Source organism: Theobroma cacao, chromosome 9 (assembly GCF_053813885.1).
Source record: "Theobroma cacao isolate CCN51 chromosome 9, ASM5381388v1, whole genome shotgun sequence".
Classification (NCBI taxonomy): Eukaryota; Viridiplantae; Streptophyta; class Magnoliopsida; order Malvales; family Malvaceae; genus Theobroma; species Theobroma cacao.
The window spans coordinates 41,230,851-41,244,046 of NC_142647.1; the positions used below are offsets into that span (position 1 = coordinate 41,230,851).

At 36.1% G+C, this 13,196-nt stretch overlaps 1 protein-coding gene and 1 pseudogene across 4 annotated transcripts; one reads left to right on the plus strand and one right to left on the minus strand.

The window, feature by feature from the left end:
- Positions 1 to 1,924: 1,924 nt before the first annotated feature.
- LOC18589851 (uncharacterized) lies at positions 1,925 to 7,147 on the minus strand (annotated as a pseudogene). The gene is made up of 3 exons (XR_016028333.1): positions 7,134 to 7,147; positions 3,691 to 5,246; positions 1,925 to 3,603 (listed from the first exon to the last, which is right to left on the minus strand). The product of XR_016028333.1 is annotated as an uncharacterized LOC18589851 (transcript).
- LOC18589853 (uncharacterized) lies at positions 6,756 to 12,930 on the plus strand. 3 transcript variants are annotated; one of them, XR_016028222.1, is made up of 4 exons: positions 6,756 to 7,383; positions 9,693 to 11,738; positions 12,213 to 12,248; positions 12,348 to 12,930. XR_016028222.1 is itself a non-coding variant. In XM_018126528.2 (3 exons), the coding sequence occupies exon 2, from the start codon at positions 9,715 to 9,717 to the stop codon at positions 11,704 to 11,706; it is 1,992 nt and encodes a 663-aa protein (XP_017982017.2). In that variant the 5' UTR covers positions 6,756 to 7,383; positions 9,686 to 9,714; the 3' UTR covers positions 11,707 to 11,738; positions 12,348 to 12,930. The 3 variants fall into 3 exon arrangements, 2 of the variants coding, with proteins under 2 accessions (XP_017982017.2, XP_017982016.2); XM_018126528.2 differs by lacking the exon at positions 12,213 to 12,248 and having other exon boundaries at positions 9,686 to 11,738; XM_018126527.2 differs by lacking the exon at positions 12,213 to 12,248.
- The last annotated feature ends 266 nt before the right edge of the window (positions 12,931 to 13,196 follow it).

Here is a 13,196-nt window from a genome sequence, read left to right on the forward strand (position 1 = left end):
ATTTGATTTCTTCCTCTTGTTTTAAAACAAGTGAGATGGTTGCATTCAGTCTTTCATCAGTTTTATATAGTGACAAGGGATTTATATTTGTATTAATGGAACCTTTACCATATAAAAGGGATTATCTCACAGAGGTTTTCCCTTCAATTTTTATCATTTTTGGCTATTTAACTATGCATTTATGTGAATGGTAGCTATTCCATTAATCACAAACTTTATGCTACAGTAATGAAATAATAATTGTTGCATAAATAATGGTAAAAGCCCTTCAACAATCAGTAGGAGGCAAACAAAATAATTTCTTATGAATTATCTTCACACGGTATCTGAAAATCATTTAATGCAGATTCTGTAAACTGTAAAGCATCAAATTTGTTGCCATTGTAATATCTTCTAATATATCTGCACCAGTTTATAGCATTTAATTTTCTTCCATAAACTGCAATCAAATTGATTTTGTTATGAAATTTCATCAATCAATTTATGATCTTGCATTTGAATTGCTTATTTTCAAACCACCCCCCGCCAGAAAGCAATTTAAAAGAACAGAGATTAATAAAAATCATTGATTTCATGTCTACAGATTTATTTTTATAATGCTAAATCTTACTCTTATCAAACAGATTTGTCCATCAACTTATAACAATTCAAAACAAAGCCACAAACATTCACAACGGACTATGGATTTAACTTGAGAATCCTGAAAATTGTTACTTTCTGAAAACAGACATGCAACTAGTATGTCATAGTGAGGGTGAAAATGTTTAGAACATTGAACATAGCTAGTTCACAGGCCAGGTTCATCATCCCATACATAAATAATTGGTTTATACCGGCATTGAGCATTAGCTTTGTATATTATATACCTGAGATTCCTTATACAGACGATTAAATTTCAGATAAAACTTAAAAAGTTTAAGGAGTCTAGCTGTACAAAAGGATAAGACATGGTGCATTAGCTGTATACAGTGGTATGAAATGACAGTGGGCGCACCATGTATAGCACTCTATTTCAGTGGTAACCTTAGCTCCAGACATGCGTTACTGATATTCGACCAATGAACTTAGCTGTTGCATATACCACTCTCATCTCACCCAATGAATTTAGAGCGTGAAATATACGACTGCTATATCACCAATGTACTTACTACCCATTGTGTAACGTAAGGTCACATGTAACCAATAAGAAAAACTTACATGTAATGTATATCTTTACTTTGTTACTATAAAGAGAAGAAACCTCAATGGTTTTACCTACCCCAGATGGTCTCCTAGACCAGTCTCTTAAATTTAGAAGAACAACTTGGTATCGCCTAGCATTCTTGGTGAGTTCCTCTCCCCATCTTTTCTTCCTTTCTACTAAGGAGATGAGATGCCACACTTTTTTTGTTGTTTCCATAGTATTAACGTTTATGAGAATTTCTCTTCTCTTTATAGTCCTTTGTCAGTGCTTTTCCATCATGATTAGTGAATAGCTTGGTATCGCCTAGCATTCTTGGTGAGTTCCTCTCCCCATCTTTTCATCCCTTCCTACTAAGGAGATGAGATGTCACACTTTTTCTGTTGTTTCCATAGAATTAACCTTCATCAGAATTTCTCCTCTTCCATCATGATTAGTAAATACCAGGAAGTATATTCTTTTGATTTTGGATTTGATTATCCTTCCAGTTGATAGATTTGATTTTGGATAATATTATTTATTTAATTGAGAGATTTTTATAATTCTTTATATTAGATCAACCCTCCACCTGATATATTACAATTTCCTTTTGCAGCATTTGATTTGCTTGATTTCTTTTCTCCTTACATGATACAATAAGTTGAAAGCTGCCTAGCTATTGATTGTAATTAATCTCTTCACATTTGTTGGACAATTTTGTCAATTATTATTTTTTTTAGCCAATCAACTATTCATTCTACTTACTTTTTGCATTTGTAGGTCTTCTCTGACGATCAATTAAAGTCCCGTGAAAGTGATTGTATCATTTCATCCAGTCAACCAGTAGTCTCCACAGACTAAAGTACACTCACAAAGTGTGAAAACTGATGCACACATGCAGGTTCAAGTTCTCTAAATTATGTGGTCCGTAATGGTGATTTCTGATTTATAACTTTGATAACCAAAACACCACACTGACACTTTCTAATATTTCAGGCATATAACTAGCAATTTTCAATATTGACTGAAATTAAACTTTGATATGATAAAAAAGTTGAGTCATATAGTGGTCATAAGAAAACAAGGTACAGATTGTCAAAATTAATTACATGTCTTCTGTGTTTCTGTAATCTTGTAAACTATATTATTGCTTCTTGGTGACCATTTCATAGTTAAATAAAGACAATCAATTTTATGATAAAATCGAAACCAGGATCTGCCACTGACAGGCTACCACTCTGGACTGATTTGTTCATTAGTAAACAGAAAAAAAAAAAAAAGAATTCCTAGATTGCAGGTTCAGACATAGCAAAGGTTTCTATCAAGTGTTTTGCAGTGAAGGACAAAAAGGTTAGACATTGCCACCTCTGTTCTATCAAATTCAGATCTTCCTGTAAGTTCCAAATGGTTCATTTATAATGATTTTCAAGTTTATTTAAAGTTTAATTGTTTTAGCTGAATTGATATCTCATATGCATGAATTCAACTTTTTCATCTTTTCATGTTGCCTTCAATCTAATTTTGTAAAAAGCTCTAATGATTTCTTTTATCAGGAGGATTTATGTACATTTAAGTCAAACCTGCGACATATTGTAGAAAGCCCCTAATTTATTATATTTTTAGCTACATGCTCTCCGTGGTAGAAAACAAAATAGCATGGTATAACTGCATAGCACCAGCAGAGAAATTGCAGCCGATACAGTAGCAGTCAAGTTAGGGTTCACAAAATACTCTATAAAAGCATCTCTAATTTAGCAAGTATAATCTCAACTCAACCCTAAGGAATCACTTAATCTGGCTTTAAGTATAATCTATCAACAGTTGTAATGATTTAATCTTGCTTTTAGCCTTTGCATAAGTCCTTTTTATGGAATGATAACAATTTTTATGTTGAAATTTGGTGCTAGAAAATGGTTCCAAGTCAAGAAGTTGGCAAGTAAGCTACCCAGAAAAGAAGCTAAATTAATACATTTGGAACATAGAAAAGGCCCTAGGAGATGCAAAGTGGCTGTAAATGCATTTTGTTCTGAGGTTGGTTATCTCTAAGGAAGGAAGAGAGAGAGACAAAGAGAATTCTCAGCATCAGTTGATGAAGTTGTGTGTGATATTAACTATAATAAAAGACTGAACCAAACTATGCCCTCATTTCAAAAAAGCAAGCAAGCAATATACTATGTTTTAATTTAATTTATTAGCAGCCATGCATCCTTGAGGAAATGGAAAAAATACTCACCTTTTCTTAACTGTTCATTCCATTTTGACGAGTTTGTCTTTGCTTCTTGTTGCTGCTTTTGCCTTACCGACCTTTCTTCATTTGGGTTTGTAACAAATCAGACTTTTGTTCCCATCAAGACACCAGCATGATCTCTCATCTTCATTTCTTCTTCTGAAGAAATGGCTCCTTTCTATAATTTCACCTCCTTTTTAGTGCATCCTCATGGCTTCTGTTTCAAAATTTTTAGTAGCTTCTTTAGGTATTTTTTGCAAATAAGAAAAAGAAAACAAGACTCATAACGTTTTTAAAAACTTACCCCACCAGCTTCTTCCACATAACAGATATCATTAGTTACTACATTGCTTCTTCCACTCAATAGCTCCTCTTCACCTTTTTCAAGTTAAACAGCAAATTCTACATGTGCAGCCAGCTTCTCTTTTCATCTTTCACATTGTGATGATTTGAGAAAGAGAGAAGTAATAGAATCTTCTTCATCTGTTACTGTTTCATCAGATTTTTCTACCTCATTAGCCGCATCTCCACTAATCTTACATGCTTCTAGAGCAGTTCTGTTCTTTGCCATGAAATTGAACTGGGTAGTTTGAGCTGCATTTGACACTCCTTCTATTTCATTTGCTTCCTTAGCAAGAGCTTCATTCTCTCTACTCTTCCTCTAATAATTTAGCTTCTTGGTTATCTTCATTGTTGCTATCAAAATCCAGTTTGGTTGTCTTCACTTCATCATGATGCATGTGAGCCTACATATCTGCAGGTTGCTTCACCCCACAGTTGCTATCGTTCCTGCTTGAAGACTTGGAGGTCCTCATTCTTAGAGCTTTTTGCATAAGTTTTTTCCTTGAACTCTTCAGTCTTTTTGCTAATTCAGCAATGATAATCTTCAGGAAGTCATCTGATAATCTTCAGGAAGTCATCTTTCACAGCTTTCCCTCTTTCTTTAATGTCACAGTTGTCTGATCCCATGCTCCAGAAGTCAGAATGAGACTTCACTACAGTAACTTCTGCTTCAAATTCTTTAGTAGCTCTTTTAGCAGTTTCTGAAAAGATATTAACATTTGTCACTGCTGCACCATTAACATTTCTTGAGTTCTCTTTCATCACATATTCCTACCGTTGGCAGAATCTAAACTACCAACTTTTCTTTCAGAACACAGCTCCCTTTTCAACTTGAAACTGTCAGTTGGCATTACCTTGAGTTCAAACCGTTCTTTCCTTAAGTCCAACACCTCTTTGTCACCCTCTTCATACAGAATCCTATGTAGGCAATTCTTGTTATCAAAAGCAACAATGCGTCCTGTGAACCATCTGCGTGAACCTGACCAGTAGACCTTGACTCTTTTACCAACTACAAATTCATTGTCATTCTCCTCCAGATTAACCATGCGGAAAGCAGGAACCTCTTTCCTAGGATGAAGCCTAGACTAACTTTTCTGTGAAGATGAGAAATACGCACAAACTGTTTCTCCATCTGCACCCCTCTTTTGCATCATTGGAGTGTCTATGTTCTTGTTATCCTCTTTCTGGACAGTGTTGTCTACCTCTGTCTGTCCATTGCCAATGGGAACCCTTTCACCAGTCTGACTCTCCTCCTGCCTAGAGCACTCTGCCTTGGAGTTACCTTTCATAGTCATCTGTTTAGTACTTTCTTTTCCCTTAAAATTATCAGTACAATTTTCTGTCAAGCTTTCTGTTCCTCTATATTTACCTCCCTTAGATCTCCCCTTAACAACCTTCCTCATCATTTCTTTTGTCAGACTCCCTATAATCAGGTCAGTATCCTTGGCTATGTCATTTGGTGCCGTCTGCCAGAAGTTTCCCTACAACACAAGTCCATAAATCTTTCTATTGGCTTTCCTGTTAATACCTTATCAGCCATCTTGAGAAGCAGAATATCTAACCTAAATACTTGTGGAATTCAAGTTTAGTCAAGATATATCCAGAAAGGAAACCAGAAGAAAAACAAGAGTGCTAAATAAGGGAGCAGTTAGAAGAATAGCCCCAAATCATAGTAGCACATACCATGTTCAAACTCTTGATCTCATCTAAAACCATAAGTACTTATTTAAGTCAGTGTTGCAAGAATTTCTCCTTAAGCCAGAGCTTTTACATGACCTGCAATTCTGGAAATTACAAGGTTTCCTAGTTAAATGCAAAATTCTACAACTCCTTAAGATAATTGCCCAAAGTAAGAATTCTTAATGAAATGGAGCCTTGTATGATTGATGAGGAACCATCGACTGTCAGTAACTGACAAGAATGAAAACGTTGAACTACAACCACTATATCATCTCTCAACCCTATCACAGTGAAGAAAAGACCCTAGGTGCCAGAAGTTTTTGGTGCTTACAAGCAACATGGCTGCAGAAGATGACCTAATATTCTAGTATAGAAGAAAACTCATACATCAGATGATATAATTAATGCATTTAAGAAAGCTCACAAGTGAAACAGGAAAAAGCTGATACCTAGGTTCTTCATAGTTTGTAAACTACCAAACAAACCGGAACGATGAAAAAAGGTGAAATCTGTAGAAACAAAGACCCAAACAAATAAATGCAAAGAGAAATCAAAATGTCAGGAGGAATCCATAAGTGCAAATAACAAAAACTTTAAAACAAGAAAAATAGAAACCCATATGCATCAAAGCTTAGAAAACTACCTACATGCCCAACAACCATAGATAGCATTTAGGAATTGGATACCGCATATGCAGGAAAGCATAGAAAATCAGCCATAAACCCTGGCTGGAATGCTGACATAAGTAATCTTTTCAAGGAATCACAACCCTTGAAAGAGTTCTGTGATTTCTTCCGAGTTGTTAGGCTTCAAAAGGGGGCGGGAAATCTAATGGGATATGACACGTGGCTGGCTGTGGATTGGTTTTGTGTTGTGTGTCAACTGTCATGCACTCCTCCAGTAGCCCTCCATCCCATGACCATGAGTGTGGACTGCGGAGTTGTACAGCTTACAAGTAACGACTTAAGCCAGGGAAAACGTGCCCTTTAAAGTAAAATGATAAGGTGTTGCATCCCAATTCCTAAATAAATGCGTAAAACATTGTTGTTTACTATCTATGAGTTTCTAAGTTATATTATTTATTTTTTTAAAGGCAAATTATTATTTATTTTTATATTTTCCTTTTTGAATTACAACTATTTGGCATCTTGAGTAGTAATAATCTAATTTGTGGTATATTTTATTATATAAAATTGTTATTAGTTTGTGCCTAAAAACATATTTAGAGGTAGGATTATCGATACATGAATAAATCAATTAATTCATAAATAAAATATTATAATTAGATTAACATATTAATGATGTGTAGTAAGACAAACGTTATTTTCATTAGAAAAACACAGATTTTGATGATGAAATGTTTCTTTCATTTTTTTTATCTATTTTCCTTTTTCCTTTGAAAAATATGTAGAAGCTAGAAAACATGTAGAAAAAAGAAACGAGCGTTAAGAAGGCATCTTATGTGCATAAATCACTGCAATTGAAGTGAAGCTGGATTTTACAACTAAAGACAGAGGGTACTAGTAAATGCCGCTGAGTGCTGAGTTGCGAGTTGCAAATTGCAACAGAAAGCCAAGCACAGTTAGCCACGTGTCACAACCCAACAACATTCCCGCCACATTTCAAAGCTGACATGGCTTTGAGCGTGTTGTTTGTGCCCATCCAATGCTTACATTATAGAAAGCCCAACAAAGTGGACACAGCGCTTGTAACTTACCAACAAACCTCACCTGGCACATTGTAGCTTACTTGAACTGACACTCAGGCTTGTCCTGTCTTTTCTTCTTTTGTTTTTATTTTCCCTCTCTTGCTCGCCAAGAAGCAGTTTTGGCCTTTTGGGTATTTTTGTTTCTCACTGTGTAAAGAAGAGAGGGTCTTAAAGATTCTTTTGTGTTTTTGAGGGTCTCAGTTGAGAAAGCTTTTGGGGTTGTTCATAGTTTGCAAAGCCAAAGCTTTTGTGTGACTGCAATTCAAGGTTAGCTGCCTTGCCTCTTGTTCCCTTCCTTTGGTTTATACATTTTATTGGCTACATTTCTTATCTATCTGCATTTCCTGATTTTTGCATGTCAAAGTTTTCAATTTTCAATTTTTCTAATCTAGGTAAAGGTTATGGTTTTCAGTTCATCAGTTGTACCAATTCTTTGGATTGGAGGTTCTTTTGTCAAAACTGGGCCTCTGGGTTTTTTGTTTTTGGCTAAAGGTTAAGTCTTTATGTGCTTTTCTGTGAAAATTCCTCTTTCAAGCGATTTTGATACCCAAAAACTTCGAACTTCCTGAAAGAAAAACAGTTTTAACAAAGCCATCTTAATAATTCCCTTGAAATCACCCTAGTTTTCACCTTCTTTCTGCTATAAAATTATCTGATCACCATTTGACTATAGTCAGGTTCGTCGTTTATGAAGGGGTTTTATGTGACATTTGGTTTTTATTTTCATTTTTAAGCTTTAATTATGATGTGTTTCTGGCCATTGGGGTTTTTTGCCTTAAGGATTCAACTTTTTGATAATGTTGGTTTCAAGCCTCTCTTGAATGTCTTCAACTCATTTTATTCAAGATAACAAGGTCTTTACTGATGAATCTGGGGTTTCCAGTATCAGTCGTCTGGTCATTAGTCTTGGATTTATTTGCTTATCACTTTTATATTCCTCTTAAAAGTTCTTATTGTTTCAAAAAAAAAAAAAATTGACACCGAATGCCATGTTTAGACTGCTTTAATTTCACCCAGCTTTTTCTTAATTCTCGTGATTGTACATGACTTAGCTCTATGTTTATATAGTTTTAGTCTTCAATTCTAATGATGAAGGCTTCTAATGTGAAAAAATAGATAAATAAGTAGAGTGTAGGTACCTGTGTGTCATGATCAAGTTCATCTTTTTGTTCATAAAAAGGTATCTTTTTCCCTTAAAAAAAACTAGTATCTTTTTTACCAGACCACAAAGGCAAAGGTTTCAAGCTTTTAATCAGAGTCATCTTCTCTGAGCTATCTTGTGTGTCTCTTCTTTTTCTTCTTGAATTCTTACACCTCAATTGTTATTGCTCAAGCAATTTTACACATTCAAACTACTAACTGTCATCAGACACAAGCTCCCAAGTAGCATCCTGCAAATTTGACAAGCAAAGAGTTCCAAAACTTCAATGCCTTCTACAGTAGGGTTTAGAGAGGTTGAAGAGAATAATGGACTAGCAACACACTATGCAATTTGACAAACCTTTTCCCTGACCATTTAAAATGTTGTGATGATTATTGGACGTTCAGGAGTTCCACTTGACTTAAACTCAGAAATCTTAAGAACTTTACTCTTAATAGGCTTGATGTGACTGCTTCTGTTTCACTGTTTCTACCTGCTTAACTGGTGTGTTCTCATCCAACAAACTTCAGAGAATTAGTCCAGCCTAATGGAATCCCTGGAGTTTGATGGTTGTGAATTTGATGAACTAGGTGATGATACCACATAAAATGTTCTGTGTTGAGTTTTAGGGAATTTCTTGAATCATTTCAAGTTTAATACATATTGCTTAATTTCTATTCAATGCGTGGGCATTTCAATACTCAACCATCTAAATTATGAGCATTGCAAAATATTTTCCATGCTTCATTAAAGCTTTAGCCGGAAGCTGTTCTGCATAGGGCCTAAAACAATTCCATTTCATCCATTGCTACACCTGTAAGATTATCAGCAACAGCATATATCTCCTATTAACATGTATAACTCAATATAAACACTTACAAAAACTTCTTTTGGAAATTTTTGAGATCAAGGAGCATCCCTTATAACTTAGGTCCTCTCTGCAGCCATTTTACTTGTAGCCTCTAAGACTTTGCTTAATCCATCATACCTAGGGTCCTTTCTTCACTGCCATAGGGTTGAGAAAAATTAAACGTGTGTGTAGTTCAATTATTTTCAATTTCTGTCAGGTCAGTTATGGATGGTTGATGGTTCCTCATGACTAATACAAGGCTCATTTCAGAAAGAACTCTTACTCTGGGCAATTGTCTTAAGGGAATGAATAATTTTGCATTTAACTAGAAACCCTTGTAATTTGATTGACAAATATTCTAGAATTCCAAGTCATGCAAGAGGTCTGGGTTGAGGAGAAGTTCTTGCAATGCTAAATAACTTAAATAAGCATTTATGGCTGTGGATGAGATCAAGAGTTTAAACATGTTGTATGTTACTTTGAGTTGGGACTATCTTCTAAATTCATTATTTTGTACCCTTCATTTTCCTTCTGGTTTCCTTTCTGAATACGTGTCAACAACACTTCAATTTTGTAAGTTTTCAGGTTTGATATTCTGTTTCTCAAGATGGCTGATAAGGTAGCAGAAAGGGCCAATAAGAAAATATATGGACTTGTGTATTCTAGGGCAAGCACTGGCAGAGGCAAACCAAATGAGATAACAGGGGATGATGACCTAATTATAGGGAGTCTGCCGAAAGAAATGATGATGAAGCTTGTTGGTGGGAGATCTAACAGTGTTAGATACAGAGCAAAAGAAAGCTTGACAGAAAATTGTATTGAAAATTTTAAGGGAAAAGAAAGTACAGAAATGATAACTATGAAAGGTAAGTCCAAGGCAGAGTGCTCTAAGCGGGAGGAGAGTCAGACTGGTGGAGGGGTTCCCATTGGCAATGGACAGGTAGAGGTAGACAACACTGTCCAGAAAGAGGACAACAGGAACGTAGTCACTCCAATGAAGCAGAAGAGGGGTGCAGATGGAGAAATAGTTCGTGCATATTTCTCATCTTCAGAGAAAAGTTTGTCTAGGCTTCGTCCTAGGAAAGAGGTACCTGCTTTCCGCATGGTTAATCTGGAGGAGAGTGACAATGAATTGGTAGTTGGTAAAAGAGTCAAGGTCTACTGGTCAGGTTCACGCAGATGGTTCATAGGACGCATTGTTGCTTTTGATAACAAGAATAGGCTGCATAGGATTCTGTATGAAGATGGTGATGAAGAGGTGTTGGACTTAAGGAAAGAACGTTTTGAACTTGAGGTAATACCAACTGACTGTTTCAAGTTGAAAAGTGAACCCCATTCTGCTGGAAAAGCTGATGGATTGGATAGTGGCAATGTTAGAGAAGCTGTGATGAAACAGAACTCAACAGATCTTACTAGTGCAAAATCAATGACAAAGAGTTCAGAGTCCAAGCAGAAAAAAGAAGCAAAGAAAGAGGGCCAAAGGACAAGCCGCAAAACGTACAGGAAGGGCACTGAAGCTACTTTGGAGGATTTGGTCTCTAATGTGGCTGTGATCCCAGAGAAAGTTGATGAACTAGTAACTAATAAGGCCAGTGACATGGAAAAACCTGGTCAGGCAAGTTCTGAAGAAGATGAATCTAATTTCATTTCAGAAGTTGTCAAAGAAGCTACTGAGGAGTTTGAAGCAGAAACAACTGTAGGTAAGTCTCATTCTGAGTTCTGGAGCATGGGATCGGACAACAGTAGGATTAAAGAAAGTGGGAAAGCTGTGGAAGATGACTCCTTAAAGATCAGCATCGCTGAATTAGCAAAAAAGCCAAAGGGTTCAAGGAAAAGACTTATGCCAAGAGCTAAAAGAATGAGGACCAATAAAGCTTTAAGTAGAGAATTTGGCAATGTTGAGGAGAAGCTGGAGGCAGATATGAAGTCTCACGTTCAGTGTGATGAAGTAAAGACCACAGAAATGGATATTGATATCAACATTGAGGCAATGGAAGTTAATCTTCAGAACATTAGCAGTGAAACACCTGGAAAGAAAGCAAGTGAAGGAGATGAAACATCAAATGAAGCTTCATTTACTACACTGGATCTCACTTCAAAGGACAAAACTGCTAAAGGATCTGGTGATGCCAGTAGAAATGCTGCTAATGAGGTGGAAAACCTGACAAAGACAGAAAATAGAACAGCTGAACAAGCTGTCATTCCTGGTCTGCTCTTAAACCCTCATGATGTCAAAGATGAGAGGGAGGTCCTGGCTGCTCATCAAATGGAATTGGCTGCTTCCATTAACAAGGGTGAAGATGAATTAATAACTGGGATCACCAGTGTTCAAAGATTTGAACATATTGACAGCATGAATACTAACCGTGAGACAGAATCTATCCTGGAAGCTGAGAGCATGAAGCCCTGTGAATCATCTTACTGTCTGCAGCCTGTTGTAAGTCCAGAAGAACCAAAGCCATATGTTTTGCAGGGAAAAGTCAAATTGGAGAATAGTGAATCTGATAAAGAATCCAAAGAAGGCATGGACTTCATCAGTGTGAAAAATGAAAGCTATTCTAGCAAGGAAAGCCAAAGCAATAATGGTGCTGCAAGCTGAAGTAGTCCTGGACAATCTGCAGTTTAAACAAAGTAAGTGTGTTTTTTAAGCCTAAAGGTTATTAAAGTAGGTGGGCGTCTATATCCTTTGACTTGGCATTGGTTTTCTTTAAGCATGTGTCATTTACTTTGTTCACCGCACATCTTCAAATTCTACTTGTGTTATTTGGACTCTGTGGAAAGACTTTTTGTTCATTACTGATTCTCTTTCTCCAGATGGTAATTGATTCTGAGAACAAAGTTGTGTTTGCACTTGTAATTGGTTTGTGTATCAGCTGTTAATGCAATTACATATGTGAATGTGTTATAAAAGAATTTCTTTCTATCTTTTCTGCCTTTTTCTTCCTCTGCAAACATCTATGTTATGTTATTCATAAAGATTTTGATGAAATAATATAATCCTTCAGGCCACTAAAATGTGAATATCTAATTATTCCTTTGCAGAAGTAAAATAAATCAAGATTTTTGTATTGACCATTAATGCTTATGAGTTCTTGTCTTTGGTAGGGATTGCTAATGATTTCCCTAGTATCTTGACCGCAGGTCACTATTCTACAATTATCTTGTACATATTTTTGTAAATCAACCTACACCTTTCATCCAATGTGAATTTTGAAAATTTGTATTGTTTAATTTTTGCAGGTAAATATATATTGACAGACATATGAAGGAGTTTTTGGATGCCATGAACCCTGGATTATCAAGATTCAGCAATGTTGGCAAGCCAGCAACTTCTCATGGAAATAGGAGGCTTAGCTGAGATGTGCATAGAGATGGTGACTTGATAGGGAGACAAAGAAACGGGTAGGCTAACATGGCAATTCTGAAGTTAGACACAGAAATGGGTAGAACAACAAGACAATACCAAAGTCGAGTAGCTTCTGGGGAAAAAAATATTGTCATTTTTGTCTGTTGGAGAAAAGATGAAACCATACTATCTTCACCAGTCATTACCTGGTGCATGTTCTATATTAACTATGTTATTTCATGAATGAGGTTTATATGTTGAATGATTTCAGCTCTCTTATTACCCATGACCTCTGTTGGTATCTTGTTACCTGCAGTTGGCTTTGAGTAATTAGATGTAATGGGTGAATGGCTATTCTCTCCAAAGCTGTTATAACAATTATTGATAGATGTTGCTGAAACGTTTGATCTGATGGGTTAATGGCAATTCTCTCAGCAGCCGTTAGCCTGCTAAAATCATATTGATTTTTCTGAGGAATTTAGGATGTGCTTTGCACCTTCAGCAATGCAGTTATCAGTTTAATTTATAGCCAACAAAACCGAGGGGTACCTCTTCTATGACCGGCTCCTGCTTTCCAGTGGGATACAAGCCCCACCAAAAGCCCCATAGAATCTTCCTTGTCCTTTCACTCATTGAAGAGGCACTGTCCTATTCAAAGCATTGTGTTGGTGTACACAAAAGGTAACTCCAAACCAAAACTCAATGAATTGCCAGGATTTTCTCACCTGACCTTTAAACTTGCA

Excerpts from the sequence above, each read along its gene's own strand:
- LOC18589853 (XM_018126528.2), top strand. The coding sequence starts at position 9,715 with ATGGCTGATAAGGTAGCAGAAAGGGCCAATAAGAAAATATATGGACTT.